At 63.5% G+C, this 14,771-nt stretch overlaps 1 protein-coding gene across 2 annotated transcripts in view; it reads right to left on the bottom strand.

Moving 5' to 3' along the window:
• Positions 1-14,771, bottom strand: part of KCNQ1 (potassium voltage-gated channel subfamily Q member 1) — a 245,779-nt gene that overhangs the window by 48,439 nt on the left and 182,569 nt on the right. Inside the window, exons 12-15 of one of the 2 annotated variants that reach the window (XM_054570737.1) lie at positions 9,350-9,425; positions 8,128-8,222; positions 7,300-7,346; positions 6,619-6,680 (exon numbers count right to left, since the gene is read on the bottom strand). In XM_054570737.1, the coding sequence (XP_054426712.1) occupies positions 6,619-6,680; positions 7,300-7,346; positions 8,128-8,222; positions 9,350-9,425 (280 nt within the window). The remainder of the gene's footprint in view (positions 1-6,618; positions 6,681-7,299; positions 7,347-8,127; positions 8,223-9,349; positions 9,426-14,771) is intronic. The other variant, XM_054570739.1, reaches the window with a different exon arrangement.

Raw genomic sequence — 14,771 nt, 5'->3', positions numbered from 1 at the left:
CAAGAGGATTCTAAAGTTCATGTAGAAATTCGTAAGCTATAGAATGGGCAAGCCAGTTTGGGAAAGAACAAAATCGGAGGATCTATACCACCTCATCTTAAATTTACTGTAGAGCTGCAATAATCAAGACTGTAATGTGTGTGTAAGGACAGGTGTACAGGCACCACTGAGAACTCAGAAATAAACCCTTATATTTATGCTCAATTGAATTTTGACAAAGTGGCCACAACAATTTGATGGGCGGAAATAGCCTCCTCAACAAATGGCGTGGAGACTGTTCGTATGCATAAGCCACACACAAAAAAAGAACTTAGACTTTCCCTCATACACACCCCAAAATTAACTCAAAGCAAATCACAGTAAATATAAGAGTTAAAGCCATAAACCTTCTAGAAGAAAACGCTCATGACCTTGGATTAGGCGGGGGTCTTCGATACGACATTAAAGGCAGAGCCATACAAGAAAAGATAAATTGGACTTCATTAAAATTGAAAACTTTTGTGTCTTAACAGACATGATTAAGTAAATGAAAAGACAGCGCCAGAATGGGAGGAAATATTTGCAAGTCATAGTTCTGATAAAGGACTCGTACCCAGACCCATCAACAACTCCTACAACTGAATAACAGAACAAACTGCTTAATTAGAAAATCAGCGAGAGAGTTGAATCAACATTTCACTAAAGAAGGCTATGAATGGCTAATAAGCACATGAAAAGTTGCTCAACATCATTAGTGATTACGGAAATGCAAATCGAACCCACAATGAGATACCATTACACACTCAGGAGCAGGCTCACATAAAGAAGGCCGCCGCACCCTGCCTCTGCGCGGCAAAGGAGCGCGCGGGGGGGTGGGGGGTGCCGGGGGGGGGGGCCCCCGGACGTGACTGGCGGGAACTCAAGATGGTGCAGACCGTTGGGAAAGAGCGGCGACGTTTTTTAGCAAGTTAAACACAAACACAGCATATCGGCTGTCATTTCCATGCGTAGGCACCTGACCTAGAGACATGAAAACGTATGTCCACACACACACTCGCAAACAAAGGTTCACAGCAGCAGAGCCCACAATAGCCCCAAACTGGAAACAATCCAAACGTCCATCAACAGGCCGCAGGGCGCAGAAAACGTGGCCCCCGCGCCACAGAGCGCCTTTCAGCTCTGCAAAGGGGAGACGCGCGTGGGGGGCGCCGCGACCGCCGCCCCGCCCGCGTGAGAAAAGCCAGCACAGACCCCGCAACGCGTTTGATGCCATTTATAGGAAACATCCAGAAAAGGCAAATTTCCAGCTTTAAAGAAATGTGAGGACGCTGAGACAGAAAACAGATCCCCGGCTGACCGTGGCGGGGGGGGGGGGAGCCGGCCAGGATCGCACAGGGGGCTGGGGGAACTGGCGGAGGGGCGGTGTTGAAAATGTTCTACAACTTAGTTTTGATCGTGGTTGCAAACTATACATTTACTGAAATTTGTTGTATGTTTCCATTGGGTGAATTTTATGGCATAAATTAAATAAATTTTATGGCGTGAATTACACCCCAATAAAGCTTTAAAAAAAGGACGAACAAAATTATTTGTATCGCCTTGATAGAAGACTATAAAGGGAAAAAAGACTATTTGAGATAAAGAGGGTGCTATGTGAATACACAGAACTTGAATACTATGTGTACCTCATTGTAAGTTCTAAAACTATACCAAGGAAAAACGGACAGACACATAGAGGAAACGAGGCAAATTCTCCACGAGAGCTGGCATTCTGATCGATCAAGTAGGTAAAAGCATCCCAGTGACTATATAATTTCACAAAACAATCAACCTGCGTCTCCCGATGGACCGACCACATCAGCGCGTGTGCGGCCTTCCCGCCCAGAAGCCGCCTGCACCCAAGCTGACCACGCATTGCGTCACGAAACCATTTTTGCAAACGGTTTCCAAGGACGGGGAGCCGCCAGACCTCTCCCTCCGACAGCACAGGCGACACCTGAGAGCCCCCAGCGTCACCACCACACAGGTCACCCTGATAAACGGCCCCTGGGAGAAACAAGCGCTCAGGACGGAGATTCGAAACATTCCCAAGCGAGCGAACCTGAACAGCAAATGCTATGCCATCGAAACGGAGGGGGTGCCATCTGAGCCACATTTGGAGGGAAGATGCCTCAGACGTGCACCTGAGCAATCTAGAGAGGCCGAAAAGCAGTAACTGTCCAAACTAAGAAGTTAGAGAAGGGGCGATCTATCAAGGCCCAGTAAATAGCAGGAAGGAGACAAAGAGAAGGAATGAAAAAACCCGAAACCTTCAACAGAAGAAATGGGGGCCTCAGGTCGTTGAAAAATAATAAAATGTCCCTGACGCTCGGTTGGTTGGAATGTCGTCCCGCACACCACAAAGTTGTGGGTTCAATCCCCAGCCAGGGTGTGTATCGGAGACAACCGATCACGGTTTCTCACATTGATGTTTCTGTTTCTCTCTGAAATCAATACACATATCCTTGGGTAAGGATTTTTTTTAAAGAAAATATTAATAAAATTGGCAAAGAGCTGGCAAGTTTGACTAACAGAGAAACAAGTAACAGCCCAAATAAACAATCTTGGCCATAGGAAGAGGCCCAACTCCTAAGACGGACATTAAAACGCCAGTGGATGTGAACACTAAGATGAAACGTACCAACTCCCAGAATACACAGCTTGTCAACACTGACAATGGGACAGAGCCAAGCCACCCCGCAAGCCATGGCGTCAGAATTAAACATCTCCCCGCACAGAAAGCGCCAGCCCCAGCTGCCTTCGCTGCTACATTTCCCCCTACACACAAGGAGAAAAAGGCCTCAGCCTATACAGAATGTTCTAGAACACAGAAAGAGAGGGAACACTTCTCAGCTCATCCTGCCAGGCTCACGTACCTTTGGGACCCTGAGGAGGACCGTATAAGAAACCTTCTGTTATGTATGTACAATGTCTCACACGTAAATATTGACACAAAAATTCCAAAGACAACATTAGCAAGCGGGATTCAGTGGTGGTTAAGAAATAACATTCAACGTGAAGGATGGGGGTGGGGGCGAGGCCGCCGACCACGGAGATGTCTGGAAAAATAATCTAAGCAGGAGACGATAAGGCCTCGCCTCGGTGGGGAGGCTTGGGGCTGCCGAGTGGGGCGGGCTGCGTCGGGGGGCAGGGAGGCTGTGGAGATGACACATCTCCGGGCCTGGCTTGTGGGCCTGGGGGACAGATGGAGGGATGGAGTCCCGGGCGACCAGACCTGGCTGGTCCGAGAGGCGGGTCCGGGGCAGCTCGGGGGCGGGGGTCCCAGGCTGCGGGGCATTCCTGGCCGGCAGACAGTGGAAGGGGTGGTAGGAGGCGGGGCCCCCACCCGCCCACCTCTGAACAGGGGCCTGGAAACTCAGGGCTTCCCTGTGTCCGGCCCTGAGCCATGAACATTTCCGGCAAAAACAGAGAAGAAAGAAACCCGCCCAGCCCAGTGTGTTCCTCATATCAGCAAAAGCGGTGCGAGCTGAGCTTGCAAAATAAACAGGGCTCCACGTGAACACCGCGGCAGGTCCTGGGGGCTGGCGAAGAATGTGCGGGGGGGAGGGGGGTCAGAGCTGCCTTCTCCTCCGCTGGCCCCCGGGGCGCCCGGGGGCGCCTGCTTCCCCGGGGAGCAACCTGAGCAGGGCGGGCTGGGGAGCCCAGGCCGGGCACGGGGCCGGGTGCGACCCCCGTCCCAGGCCCCGCCAGGCGCCCGCCCGCTGCTGGAACCCGCTGCCCCCGGACAGCCAGCGCCTGTGGACCCTCCTGCCTCCTTGCCCAGCCCCCATGTCTTTTCAAACAGACCCCCACGTCTCCGAAACTCGTTCTGGTTTCTGCTCTTCCCCCGCATCTCTGGCCTCGGAGGGGGCAGATCTCACAGAACTAGCTGCGTGACCATAGGCTGCGGCTCAGCCTTTCTGAGCCTCAGGTTCTCCGCCTGTATGAGACGGTTTATTGGGGCAAACAAGGGTCCTTTCCAGAACAAAGAAGGCAATGGGGAGAGTACGAGGCAACGGGTGGTTTTTGAACAGAAGCAAAGAGCGGGCCACAGCCTCTCCCCACGGAACCACAGGGCGGCCGGCGAGGGGGCAGCCCCAGCGTCTGTGGGGCGGTCCGGAGGCGCAGGCTGCGGGGTGCTGTTTCTGCTCCCCACTTCTCCAGCTCCTGAGTGAGGCCCAGCTGGGGACAGGAGCAAGGGGCCCCAGGAACAAGGGCGGCCTGAAGGGGGTGGGCCTTTGAGTTGGAGCAGAGCCCCTGCCGCCCTGGCTCCATTGCGTAGCAGGGGTTGTGGCAAAGGCTCCCATGAGGAGGAGGAGGAGGAGGAGGAGGAGGAGGAGGAGGAGGAGGAGGAGGAGGAGGAGCAGGGGCCCTTCTCCCCTGCATGACCCCTGGCCCGGAAGTAAGGAGAAGGGGCTCCCTGCGGGGAAGCGGAGGCGCCCCTGAGCAAGCTGAGCTGCTCTTCCCTGGTGACCCCCCACCCACAGGATGATCTGCTCCCGAGAGTGGGGACCAGTGACTGCACACCCCAAAAGCTGCGTCCCACCCCTCCCCGGCACCCTTGTCCCAAGGCCGTGTGAGCCAGGCTGGGCTGAGACCCCGTTGGGGCCCAGGGCCTGAGCTGCGTGAGGAAGCAGCTGGGGGCTGGAGCCCCCGCTCCCGCCCCTGCCCGGGGCCAGCCTCCCTTCCGGACCCAGGCCAGCCGGGCGGGGCCGGGGCGGGGGTGGGGGGGTGGGGGGGTGCGCGGGGCTCTGGCCGGGGTGGGCGGCGGCGGCCCACCACCGCTGCAGACTCGCCGGGCCTCCGAGGGCGGGCGGCTGCTGGATTTCCTGTCCCAGCTCCCCGCAGTCGGCAGGACTGCGTGGAGCTTGTTTACGGTCCCATTGGCGGCAGCGATACGTGCGATAGCGTGGGGCCCGGGACCAGCCACCCTGCCCTCCAGGCCTGGCGGGGCCCGTGCCCCGGGTCTGTCCCCGAGGGGCCAGCGGTCCGCACGGAGGGAGGCCGCGCTGGCTGCCCACTGTGGCCTCTGCCTGGGCCCAGCCCCTCCCCATCGGGCGCTGGGAGGGCAGCGGGGCCCTGCTCACCGCCCCAAGACCGGAGCGGCGGACCCCACCGCCGTGGGCAGCATGGGATGATGTAATCGGCACGGGCCGGTCTCCCCGAGCACCACAGCGCTGCAGCCGCGGGGGCTGTTCCCGAACCTTGTTCCCAGCGCGCGGGGCCTCTGCAAGGTGCTTGCCCTTGGTGTTCCGATCTGAAGAAATGTGGGCCCGCGATGGGTACCCAGGCCAGCGCCGCCCCACCGCAGTGCCCCGCATGGACCGTGGCCCGCCCGGGGCTGCTGCTCCCGCCGGGGGAGGGACACTGCTCCCGGGGACCCTGTGGCCCGCCCACTGTCACCTCCAGAGGACACCAGGCTCCAGCCTGTCCTGAGAAGCCGTGGGTGGGCAGAGCTGAAAGGAAGCCACGGACGGAGCCGGAGCGGCGGGGGTGCAGGCGGCACCGCGCACTGGGAAGGCGGGAGGGCGAGGCCGCAGCGGGCCTGCCCCGGGGCTGGGGGAGGGGGCCGGGTGGGCGTCCCCGGAGCGGAGGGCCCCAGCGGGGTGGCCTGTCCCAATCTCACTTCCCATCCTGCCGGACACGGAGATGTCCCACTGGGCCGCCTGCCTGTGAACAGGGGGCACCAGGCTGCTCGGGCCGGCGCCGACCCAGGGGGGTCAGGGTGTGAGCGTCACACCGCCCCTGCGGGCACCCGGACAGCGGTCCGCCCTGGGCCTGGTCCAACGTGCGTGTCTCGTGGCCCCAGGGCCTGCGGAGGCCCGGGCAGCCTGCGCAGCGGGGGTGCCCCGGGCGGGGTGGGCCGTGCCCCTGCCCCGCCTGCCCCGCTGCCGCCCAGGAACATGGGCCAGAGCCGGGCGTTGCTGGGGAAACCCCACGGCAGCGCCCCTGCCCAACTGAAGCTCCTCTATTTTTAGCCTCCCAGCTACTTTTAGATAAAGTCTCTGCAGCCCACGAGCTGTTCGGCAAGATAACCACCCGCTCCAAACCACAGAGACTTCAAAGGGCGGCCCTGCCGCTCCCCGGACCTCCCTGGGCTCCCAGGACGCTCGGGAAGGGGCCGGGATGGGCACGGAGCCTGGCAGGGGGCCCTGGGGCCTGGCTGACGCCCCTCACCTTCCGGTGCCATCAGGGCCTGCGTGGGCCGCCCCCCCCCCCACCCCGCCCCGCACGCTTGCTGCCCCTGGGCAGCTCCAGGGTGGGGCGGCGGGGTCAAGAACGCGGCCCGGCCTGGACTTCGACGGCCCTCCTCCCAGGGGGCCCGATGCCCAGTGGAGGGGGAGGAGTGGACACGAGCCGGGAGCAGTGCGCCCCTGGGGGGCTATGTCCACACTGAGCACTGGAAGGGGGCGGGGAGGAGGGGGACCAGCCACTCCTGCCGCGCTACCGCTGTCGCGCGCGCCCGGAGCACCATTCAGGGTGGGGCCTGGAGCGTGACCGGCTGCCGTGGGGGACAATGTGCCGGCCCCCAGCCCGCCGGCCGCCGGGAGCCGTGCGCTCTGCCCGCCAGGCCGCGTGGCCCGGGCTCGCCGCGCCTACCTTCTCTTCCACGCGGTTCAGGCGGGCGCCGATGGTGTTGCTGCCGCGGTCCTTGCCCTTCTCTGCGGGGTGAAGCATGCAGTCAGGAGTGTGTGGCGGGTCGGCAGGAGGCAGGGTGGGGCGGGGCGCTGGCCGCGGCTCCATCCCCGGCACCCCTCCCAGCCCTGTGACCGAGAGCCCCTGACACCCGCTGTGCGCACAGCCCGCCCCCAGGGCAGCGCGGGCCTGGCTTGGGCGCCCGGTGCCTGCCGTCCAGCTGCCTGGCCGCCCCGCCCCTGTGTGAGCTGCGGCCCCCACCTGAACTTGGGCGAAGGCCACCCGGCCGAGCCCGCCCGGCCCTGTCCGGGTACAAGGAGCCAATGCTCAGCTCACCCTTCGCAGGTCTCCCTCCCGGGGTCCGGGCCACGCGTCCAGACCCAGGCCCTCTGTGGCCCAGCGGAGGCCCCCGGCAGGGACCCACGTGGGCCTCGCACCCACTGAAAATCCTCTGTGAAGTGGGAGCGGAGCCGCGGGGTTAGGCGGGGGCCCCTGCCCTTCCCTCCGGCCTTCGTTGCCTGTCCCTCACTGCGGGGCTCCGGGGCCCGTTTGGACGGCCTTGGGTGGAGAGGTGGGCGCTGCCAGCAGGTGGAGCGAGGGCCTGCCGGGCCGCCGGGCCCCGGGCACCGCGCTGTGGACACTCACCTGACACGGAGACGAAGAGGGAGGGCTTCCCGACGGACTGGTCCAGCCTGGGAGGGAGATGGACACCAGCTCAGGCGTGGCCCGGGCACCCGGCCCGGCGGTGGACGGACAGCCGCCTCTGGGGCCGCCTGCAAACCTGCCAGCCGCCCCCCAGGCCCTGGGGGCCTGCGTTCCCCATGGGGCTGGGCCGGGGCCCCGTGGCCGGGCAGCTCCTTTAGCCTTCCTCCCTGGGCAGGGCAGGGCAGGGCAGGGCAGGGCAGGGCAGGGTCCCAGGGTCGCCCAGGGTCGCCCAGGGTCGCCCAGGGGCCCGCGGTCGCTGTGTACAGGCCCCAGGCCCTCGGACACACTCTGCGAGGCGGGCCTGCGGGGGGAGGCCCTTCTAGGGCAAGGCCGGTCCCGGAGCTGGGCGGCCTTCCTGTCCCAGGGGGAGGTCTGACAGGGCAGCCTGCGCCCCTGGCCTGCGGTCAGGACCAGCTCCTTCTCCCGGCTGCACCCGTGACCCACGGAGCTGGGTCCCAGGCTGGCCACCGCGGCAGTACCCCTGCTCTGCGGCCCCAGGGACCTCGCTGCTTCCCTGCGAACACATCTCCAGGCCCCAAGCCAGACGCCAGCACACGGCACCTCCCGATGCCCAGGGTCCCCGGCTCCAGACCCCGGGCAGGGAGGCCCCAGGGTGGGCCCTGTGCCTTGCTCCCAGAGCGGGGGCTGGCCGCGACGCGGCCTGCCACTCTGGGCCGAAGCGGGAGGGGGCGGAGGTCCTCGTGCCCTCGGGCCCCTTCCCGGGGCCCTTCCCACGCTCCCGGCCCTCGGTCCCCCGGCCACGCCCACCTTCTCTGCAGCTCCTTGATGCGCACCATGAGGTTGAGGTGGCCCTGCGAGTACTGCTCGATGACGTCCCGCACGTCGTAGGGCTTCCGCGCTTGCTGCGGCCGGAGGACACGGGTCACCCCCTCGCTGTGCCCCGCCGGCTCGGCGCGGCGCAGCGGGGGTGGGCGCCCTGGGTCTTTCGAGGACCGAAGGGACTCGCCTGCGTGGCGGGACGGGCCGCGCCTGCGTCGCGGGTTCAGCGGCCCGGCTCGGCCGCTGCGGGCTGGGCGGCCCCGGGCCAGCGGCTGGCCTTGCTGGGCCGCAGCTGCCTGCCCACGCGCCCTCCTGTTCCAGGCCACCCGTCCCCTCCTCCCCCAGCCTGGAGAGCGGGCCCGGCCCCGAGGCCAGGAGGGCGCCGGGACCCCCGCGCGCCGGCTGGGAGGCACAGCTGTGACCGCTCTGAGAGACAGGGGCAAGTCCCCTCCAACCTCGCCCGCTGGATGGGACGGGCCCTGGGGGAGCGGGCACTGTCCCGGCCCCGAGGGGCCCCCGGCCCCACCTCCCCATGGCCAGGCCCCCTGGAGAGACGGCCGCCCCGCGGGCCCCTTCTCCTAACTGGGCCTGTTCTCAGAGTGCGGGCTGAGCAGGGTCCCCGTCCTCGGACCGAGCACAGTCCCCACAGCAGGAGTGGGGCCGGGGCTACGACCCGCCGGCCTTCTCCGGGGCCCTGGGCTCGGGGGGCTGCTGCCGACGCCCACCCTGGGGCAGATGGGAGACCGCAGGCTCCAGCCCCTCCCAGCCAAGGGGACCCAGCTCTTCCCGTACAGGCAGGCTGCCACCCAGGGCACAGGGCTCCCCTCTGCCCTCCCGGCTCACACGACATGGGACAGGGAAGGATAGGGCTCTGGGGTCTGGGGGACCCCAATCCTGCCCAGGCGCTGTGGACCGGCTCGCACCCTCTCTGAGCCCCGCCCACACCGTGTGCCTATCAATGAGGGGAGGGCCGAGTGGGCCCCAAGTCTCTGTGTGCATCCCTGGCTCTGGGCTGGGCCTTAGGGGCCAGGACAGATGAGGGACGTGACCCCCCCCCCAGGCCTTGGGGATGGATGAGGAAGCCACCGCAGGGTGTCTGATGGGGGAGGGACGGCGTGTTGGAGCGGGCTGGGATGAAGACCCCGCAGCCCCCAGGCGGCCGGGAGAGGGGCTCGTGGGCGCGTGTTGGCGGGCCCAGCGCGAGACTCACCTGGAATTTCTTCTTGGCCACGAAGTACTGCATGCGCCGGATGACCCTGATGGTGGCCCGGTGGTGCTCCCGCAGCCTGCATGGGGACAGAGGGGGCGTGTCCGCTCCCGTCCTGCGCGGGGGGGGCTCGGCGCCTGGCCCCGTGTGCCCTGCGCCGTGGGCCCTTCTAGAAGCGCGGAGGGCGGCCCCCGCCCCCTGGGATGGGGGTCTTCGCAGCCCCGTCCGGGGGTGGTGCCGTGGCGGGGGGCAGAGGGGGCAGGAGGCTTCTATCAGGAGGATGCTCCCGGGGGGACCCCGGCCGTGCCTGTCGCTCAGAGGCGGGGTGCGAGTCGGGGCGCCCTGGCTCACAGTGGAGCCCCGGAAGCTTCCTTCTCTCCTGGGCCTTCGGGACCCTCACCAGTGAAATGGGGGGGGGGGGACAGACACGTGACGCCTATGGGCCCTTTCAGCCGGAACGTCGTGCGGCCCCACGGAGAGGCACGACCGGGGAGACGCAGGACAGGTAGCCAGGGACAGCTACTCCCTGAGCCACTGGGCGGTTCTCAGGCTCCTTCTAGAAACAAAGCTCCTTCTAGAAGTATCGCCCACAAAGAAAACACAACCAATGATACATATTTGCATGGAAGAAAGACTGGAAGGAAACCCGTGCCCATGGACACACGGTGGGGCCTTGGCTTAGGTTCTGGCGTTCGCTCTGGCGAAACCCTCGGCTGAAAACACCAGGGACACCCAGACCGGCCACACGCCCACCACGCCGTGTGACAGCTTCCGGGAGAGACGGCACGGACCGAGGGCTCGAGCCTGGAGGAGGAGACAGACCCCGCGAGCCTGCGCCCGCGGCCGCCCTCGGGGCCCGCGGGCCTGGCAAGAGACGTACGGGAGTCCAGGGCACGAAGACGTCCAGGACTCGGGGGGCAAGATCCTGGTCAACGGGGGACCCCAGAGGCGGGAGCCCCGCCCGAGCGATTCGCCCTGGAAGCGTCTGTGACGAGCTGCCCAGCGAGGGGAGCGGGAGACGCTGACATGCGGCGCGAAAGGAGCTGCCGGAGGCTGGGAGGCCAAGCGGGGGACGCCAGTGGCTCCCGCCCCTGAGGAGAGCGGGGTTCACAGTCCCCCGGGGAGGGGGCCCAGGAAACAGCGGAGGCTTCCAGTTGAGGCCCCCCATCGCCTCACGTCATCTCAGGCCCTGCCCGGGGCAGGGTGGTGGCGAAGGGCCCGCCCGAGGTCCACGCTAACGGGTCCAGGCCGTGTTTTAGAATCTCGAGGCAGCCCCGAAGGAGCAACAAATAATAAAAGGGCGTAGAATCAACAAGCTCAGGGAGGACGGACGTTAGATGGTGGCAATATCTGGTTAATCCAAAAGAAGCGGGAACAGACATAGAAAGGAAGCGATGGACAAGTGGAACCAGGAGTAAGACAGGGGACGGCACGCGTGTCAGAGGCGCCGAGTGTCCCAGCTGAAAGACCAGACTGTCGGGCGGGGCCGAGGGACCTGACGCGGCCTGTGGGCCTCCTTCACGGTACAAAGGCACAGAAACGTTGCCGGGAAAAGGGAAGGAAGAGGGCGATTCCGGCGTAGCCAGGACAATGCGGGTGCAGGCGAACCAATGCTGGACTTTAAGGGCTGAGTATTTAGAGATAAAGGGAGATCTTTCATAATTCAAAGGCGGGGGGTCCACAGTGGGTGGGAAGACAGCAATCGCACATCTGTATGCGCCTACAAACAGACCCTTCCAACGTACAAAGCAAAAACTGGCAGAAGGGAAAGGGGAAAGAAGCCCCACAGCCCCGGCGGGCAGCCGAGGCGGGGCTGCCAAAGCCTCAGCAGAGACGGAGAAACAGGAACAAACCCTCAACAGAGAGACAGCCACACACAGCGTGCGTGGCCAGTCGACCAAACCAGCGTTTCGGGACCGGGGGTCTGAGTCACCGAAGAGCACACGGCCTTCCAAGGGCGCACGGAGCCTCCCCCGGGGAGACCCAGCGAGGCTTTCAAAGCAAGTTCCAAGGCATTTCCAAGAAATTAAATCACGTATGTTTGTTCTCTGACCGCAGTGAAATGAAGCTAGAAATCAGGAAGACAAAGATAACGAGAAAATCCCTCATGTTTTAAAAATTAATCTCAGTAACGCAAGGGTCAGAGATGACAGCTAATAAGAGTTGGAAAATGGTTTTATTTGAATAATAATAAAAATGTCACATAGGAAAACTTACAGCGAAGAAAGAGCTTGAGGTCCCATGAAGTAAGCGCTTAGAGGGAAATTTATGGCCTTCAGTGCATATCTGAGAGGAGAGGAGAGGCTGAAATCTGTCTCAAGAAGTTAAAAAAACAGCAAATTAAACTCAAACAACATAGACGAGAGATAATGAAGACAAGCGCATAATTCAATGACATAAAAAATGCGCGTTACATTAAGGAAAATAACGACGCCAACATTTTATTCTCTGAAGAGACCGCAGAACCGATAAACCTTCAGCAAGCGTGGCCGGGGCGGGGCGGCACAAGTCGCCAGCGTCAGGAGCCCGAAACCGCACGTCAGTGCGGACCTACAGATATTTCTTAAAAAAATCCATTCGGAGGATAGTATGTATCAAAAGAATGTTTATATTTTCGATAAAAAAGATTAGTGTCTTAAAAACACAATATATAAAAGGAGACACAAGAAGGAATTTTAAGAATTCAAAGGGCCCTACATCAATGAAATAAATTAAATTTGGAATTTTAATGATCTGCCTCCTCCACACGCACAATACACCCTTTAAGTCTCGATGACATTCCCAGTAGATTGTTCTAAACGTTTGAGGCAGAAATGGTGTCAAGCGCGTGCAGATCTTTCCAGGGGACTGTTTGGGGTCAGGATCGCCCAGCTATCAGAACCTGACAAGGACGCTTCACGTAAGCAGCAGGACAGGCGAGATGCAAAAATCCCCAATGCAAACCCCCGGCCCACAGGCCCCGCCCCGCGCCCGCGCCGCCGAGAGCGGGCCGGGCCGGGCCGGGCTGCCGTCCGACGCAGCCCTGCACGGCCTGTCTCACGTCTGACGTCCGTCCACGTCGCTCACCCCGTCCACAGAGCGAGGAAGGAAAAACATGTAATCAACTCCAAAGATGCAGAGAAACATTCGCTCAAACTGGAGACCCCTCCCTCATTCAAAACACAGCCCGCGGGAACAAGGACGAGAGGGGAGCCCGTGGCGTGAAGAGCCGGCACGGAGCAAACCGAAGGGGACAGAACGGGGGGCGGGGGGCACTGGCACACGCGTGGTCCCTCCGTTTGTGACCAAGGCGCTGTTTGCGCCGGCGGGGGAAGGGCATTTTTTTTCAGTAAGTGGCCCTGGAGCCGCCTGGCTACCCACCTGAAAGGGCCGGGCCACCGTCCCGGCCACACTCCGGGCGTGGACCTGGCCAGCAAGGCGGCCGCGAGCCCCAGGAAAACACAGGGCAACGCGTGCACGGGCTTGGGAGAGGCCGCGGCTTCCGCGACAAAACACAAGAAGCGCTCGCGGTGGAAGCAGCGAGCGGGTCTGCCGACCGGACGGCCTTGCAACGAGGACCGTCTGCGCCTCCAAAGACGCCGCGACTGGAGCGGGAGGGGCGGCTCCTGCTGAAGGGCCCCGTGCAGGGACAGGCCTGTGCCCACGCCCGGAAGGAGGAGCCGGCACGCGCTGGAAGGAGACCAGGGCTGCGAACGCCTCTTTGCCCAAGAGCCCACGAGACTCACCGAAATGGCCAAAGCGACAGAGACCGACAACGCCCGGTGCCGGCGGCGACGCGAAGCCGCAGGCCCCGTGCGCACGGGTGGGAGGTTGGCGGTCCAGCCGCTTTGGAGGGCCGTCTGGTGGCGGCCCAGCGCTTCCACTCCCAGACCCGCCCCTCGGAGAAACCAGTGCACACATTCACCAAGGGCACCGGGCCGCTGTTCACAGCAGCGTCATTGATAAGAAATGCACCTCACAGCGACAAACGTCTAGCTGCAAGGATAGCGGAGGGCGGTGGCTCCTTACAACCGGGGGCCATTCAGCGACACCGGACACGCTGCCGCCGCCCGCACCATGGGACGCTTACACAGCCACGGCAGAGAACACACGGATGACACATGCGAGAGGGACACACCCCAGCATCGTCACGCTGACCGAAAGCAGCATCTGACACACGCAAAAAATTTTATTTCTTTTTATCCTCACCCGAGGACATGCTTATTGATTTTTGGACGGAGGGGAAGGGAGCGGGAGAGAAACGCTGACGGGTCGCCTCTCGTACGTACCCGGACAGGGGACTGAACCGGCAACCGTTCCGTTTACGGGACGATGCTCCAACCAACCGAGCCGCACGGCCAGGGCTGGACTTGGCCACTTTTGGGTGTGGAACGTATGATGTGATTTCCAGACAGAGAGCAAGACCCCCGCCCCCCTGGCTATGGAGGGTGGGGCCCCACCTGCACAAGGCACTTGGGGGTGCTCCCCAGCCCTGCCCCTCTCTGTGCACGCGGGGGAGCACCCGGGCCCGGTGACGCCCCAGCTTTCGCTGCACATGCGCTCGGCCCCCCGTGCCTGCCCCGACCTGCGTGCCCGCGCGCCCGGTGGAGGGCCCCCACCTGCACTCTGACCCCGGCAGTGGCCCCCGCCCGGCGCTCACTCGTTCCCGGACCCCGCCAGACGCACGCGACCCTGCCCGGGCCGCCTGGACTCCTGGCGGGGCCGCGTCCGTGCCTGGGTGGGGACGTTTGGTGTCGGCCACGGGCACGTCGCTGAGGAAAGGCCCCTGGTGCCGCCACGGAGCCCCGGCTGGGAAGGAGCCCTGGCCCCGCCAGGCGGTTCTCGTGCCCTCGGCGGAGATGACGCGCCGCCCCACACTCAGGAGGCGACACCAGGCGAGGGCCGTGGGGAACTGAAGGCCATGCCTCCTGCCCCCACACAGCCGCCTGGCCCAGCTGGCAGACGGCTCCTGGGGCAGGTGAGGCCTTGCTCTGGCAGAGGGCGGCGGCTCCAGGGCGAGGCTGCGGGACCCCCTGGCGCCAAGCACCGGCCCTCATCCTGGGCCAGCGCAGGCGTGATGCTGGGCTGGCCAGGGCGTGCACGGGGCCTTCGCCTCCAACATCTTCCGCCCCCTGTGGCCGTGGCCGGGGCCGGGGCCAGGCTGACCGAATGGCCATCCAGATGGCCGCAGGGGAGAGGCGGCCGGGGGCCTGGGGGCCAGGCAATGCGACAGACCGCCGCCTCCATGGTCCGACTACACAGCAGGACCAGGGCGAGCGTGGGGCAGCCTCAGACCTCAGCCAGCCTCAGCCGAGCCGGGGCACCCGGCGCCGCCCGGGAGGCACTGCGGGGGGTCTCCCAGAGGCTGACTTTGGGGATGCTTTTAGGATGCTCCAAAGTGGGGCTGGGCTGGGGCAGAGGCCAAGGCTGCTGTCCCCTCCCCTTG

The sequence above is a fragment of the Pteronotus mesoamericanus genome, unplaced genomic scaffold (genome assembly GCF_021234165.1).
Source record: "Pteronotus mesoamericanus isolate MK-2021 breed Mesoamerican mustached bat unplaced genomic scaffold, CSHL_Meso_final contig_214, whole genome shotgun sequence".
Lineage (NCBI taxonomy): Eukaryota > Metazoa > Chordata > Mammalia > Chiroptera > Mormoopidae > Pteronotus > Pteronotus mesoamericanus.
This window is presented reverse-complemented; position numbering and strand designations above follow the sequence as displayed.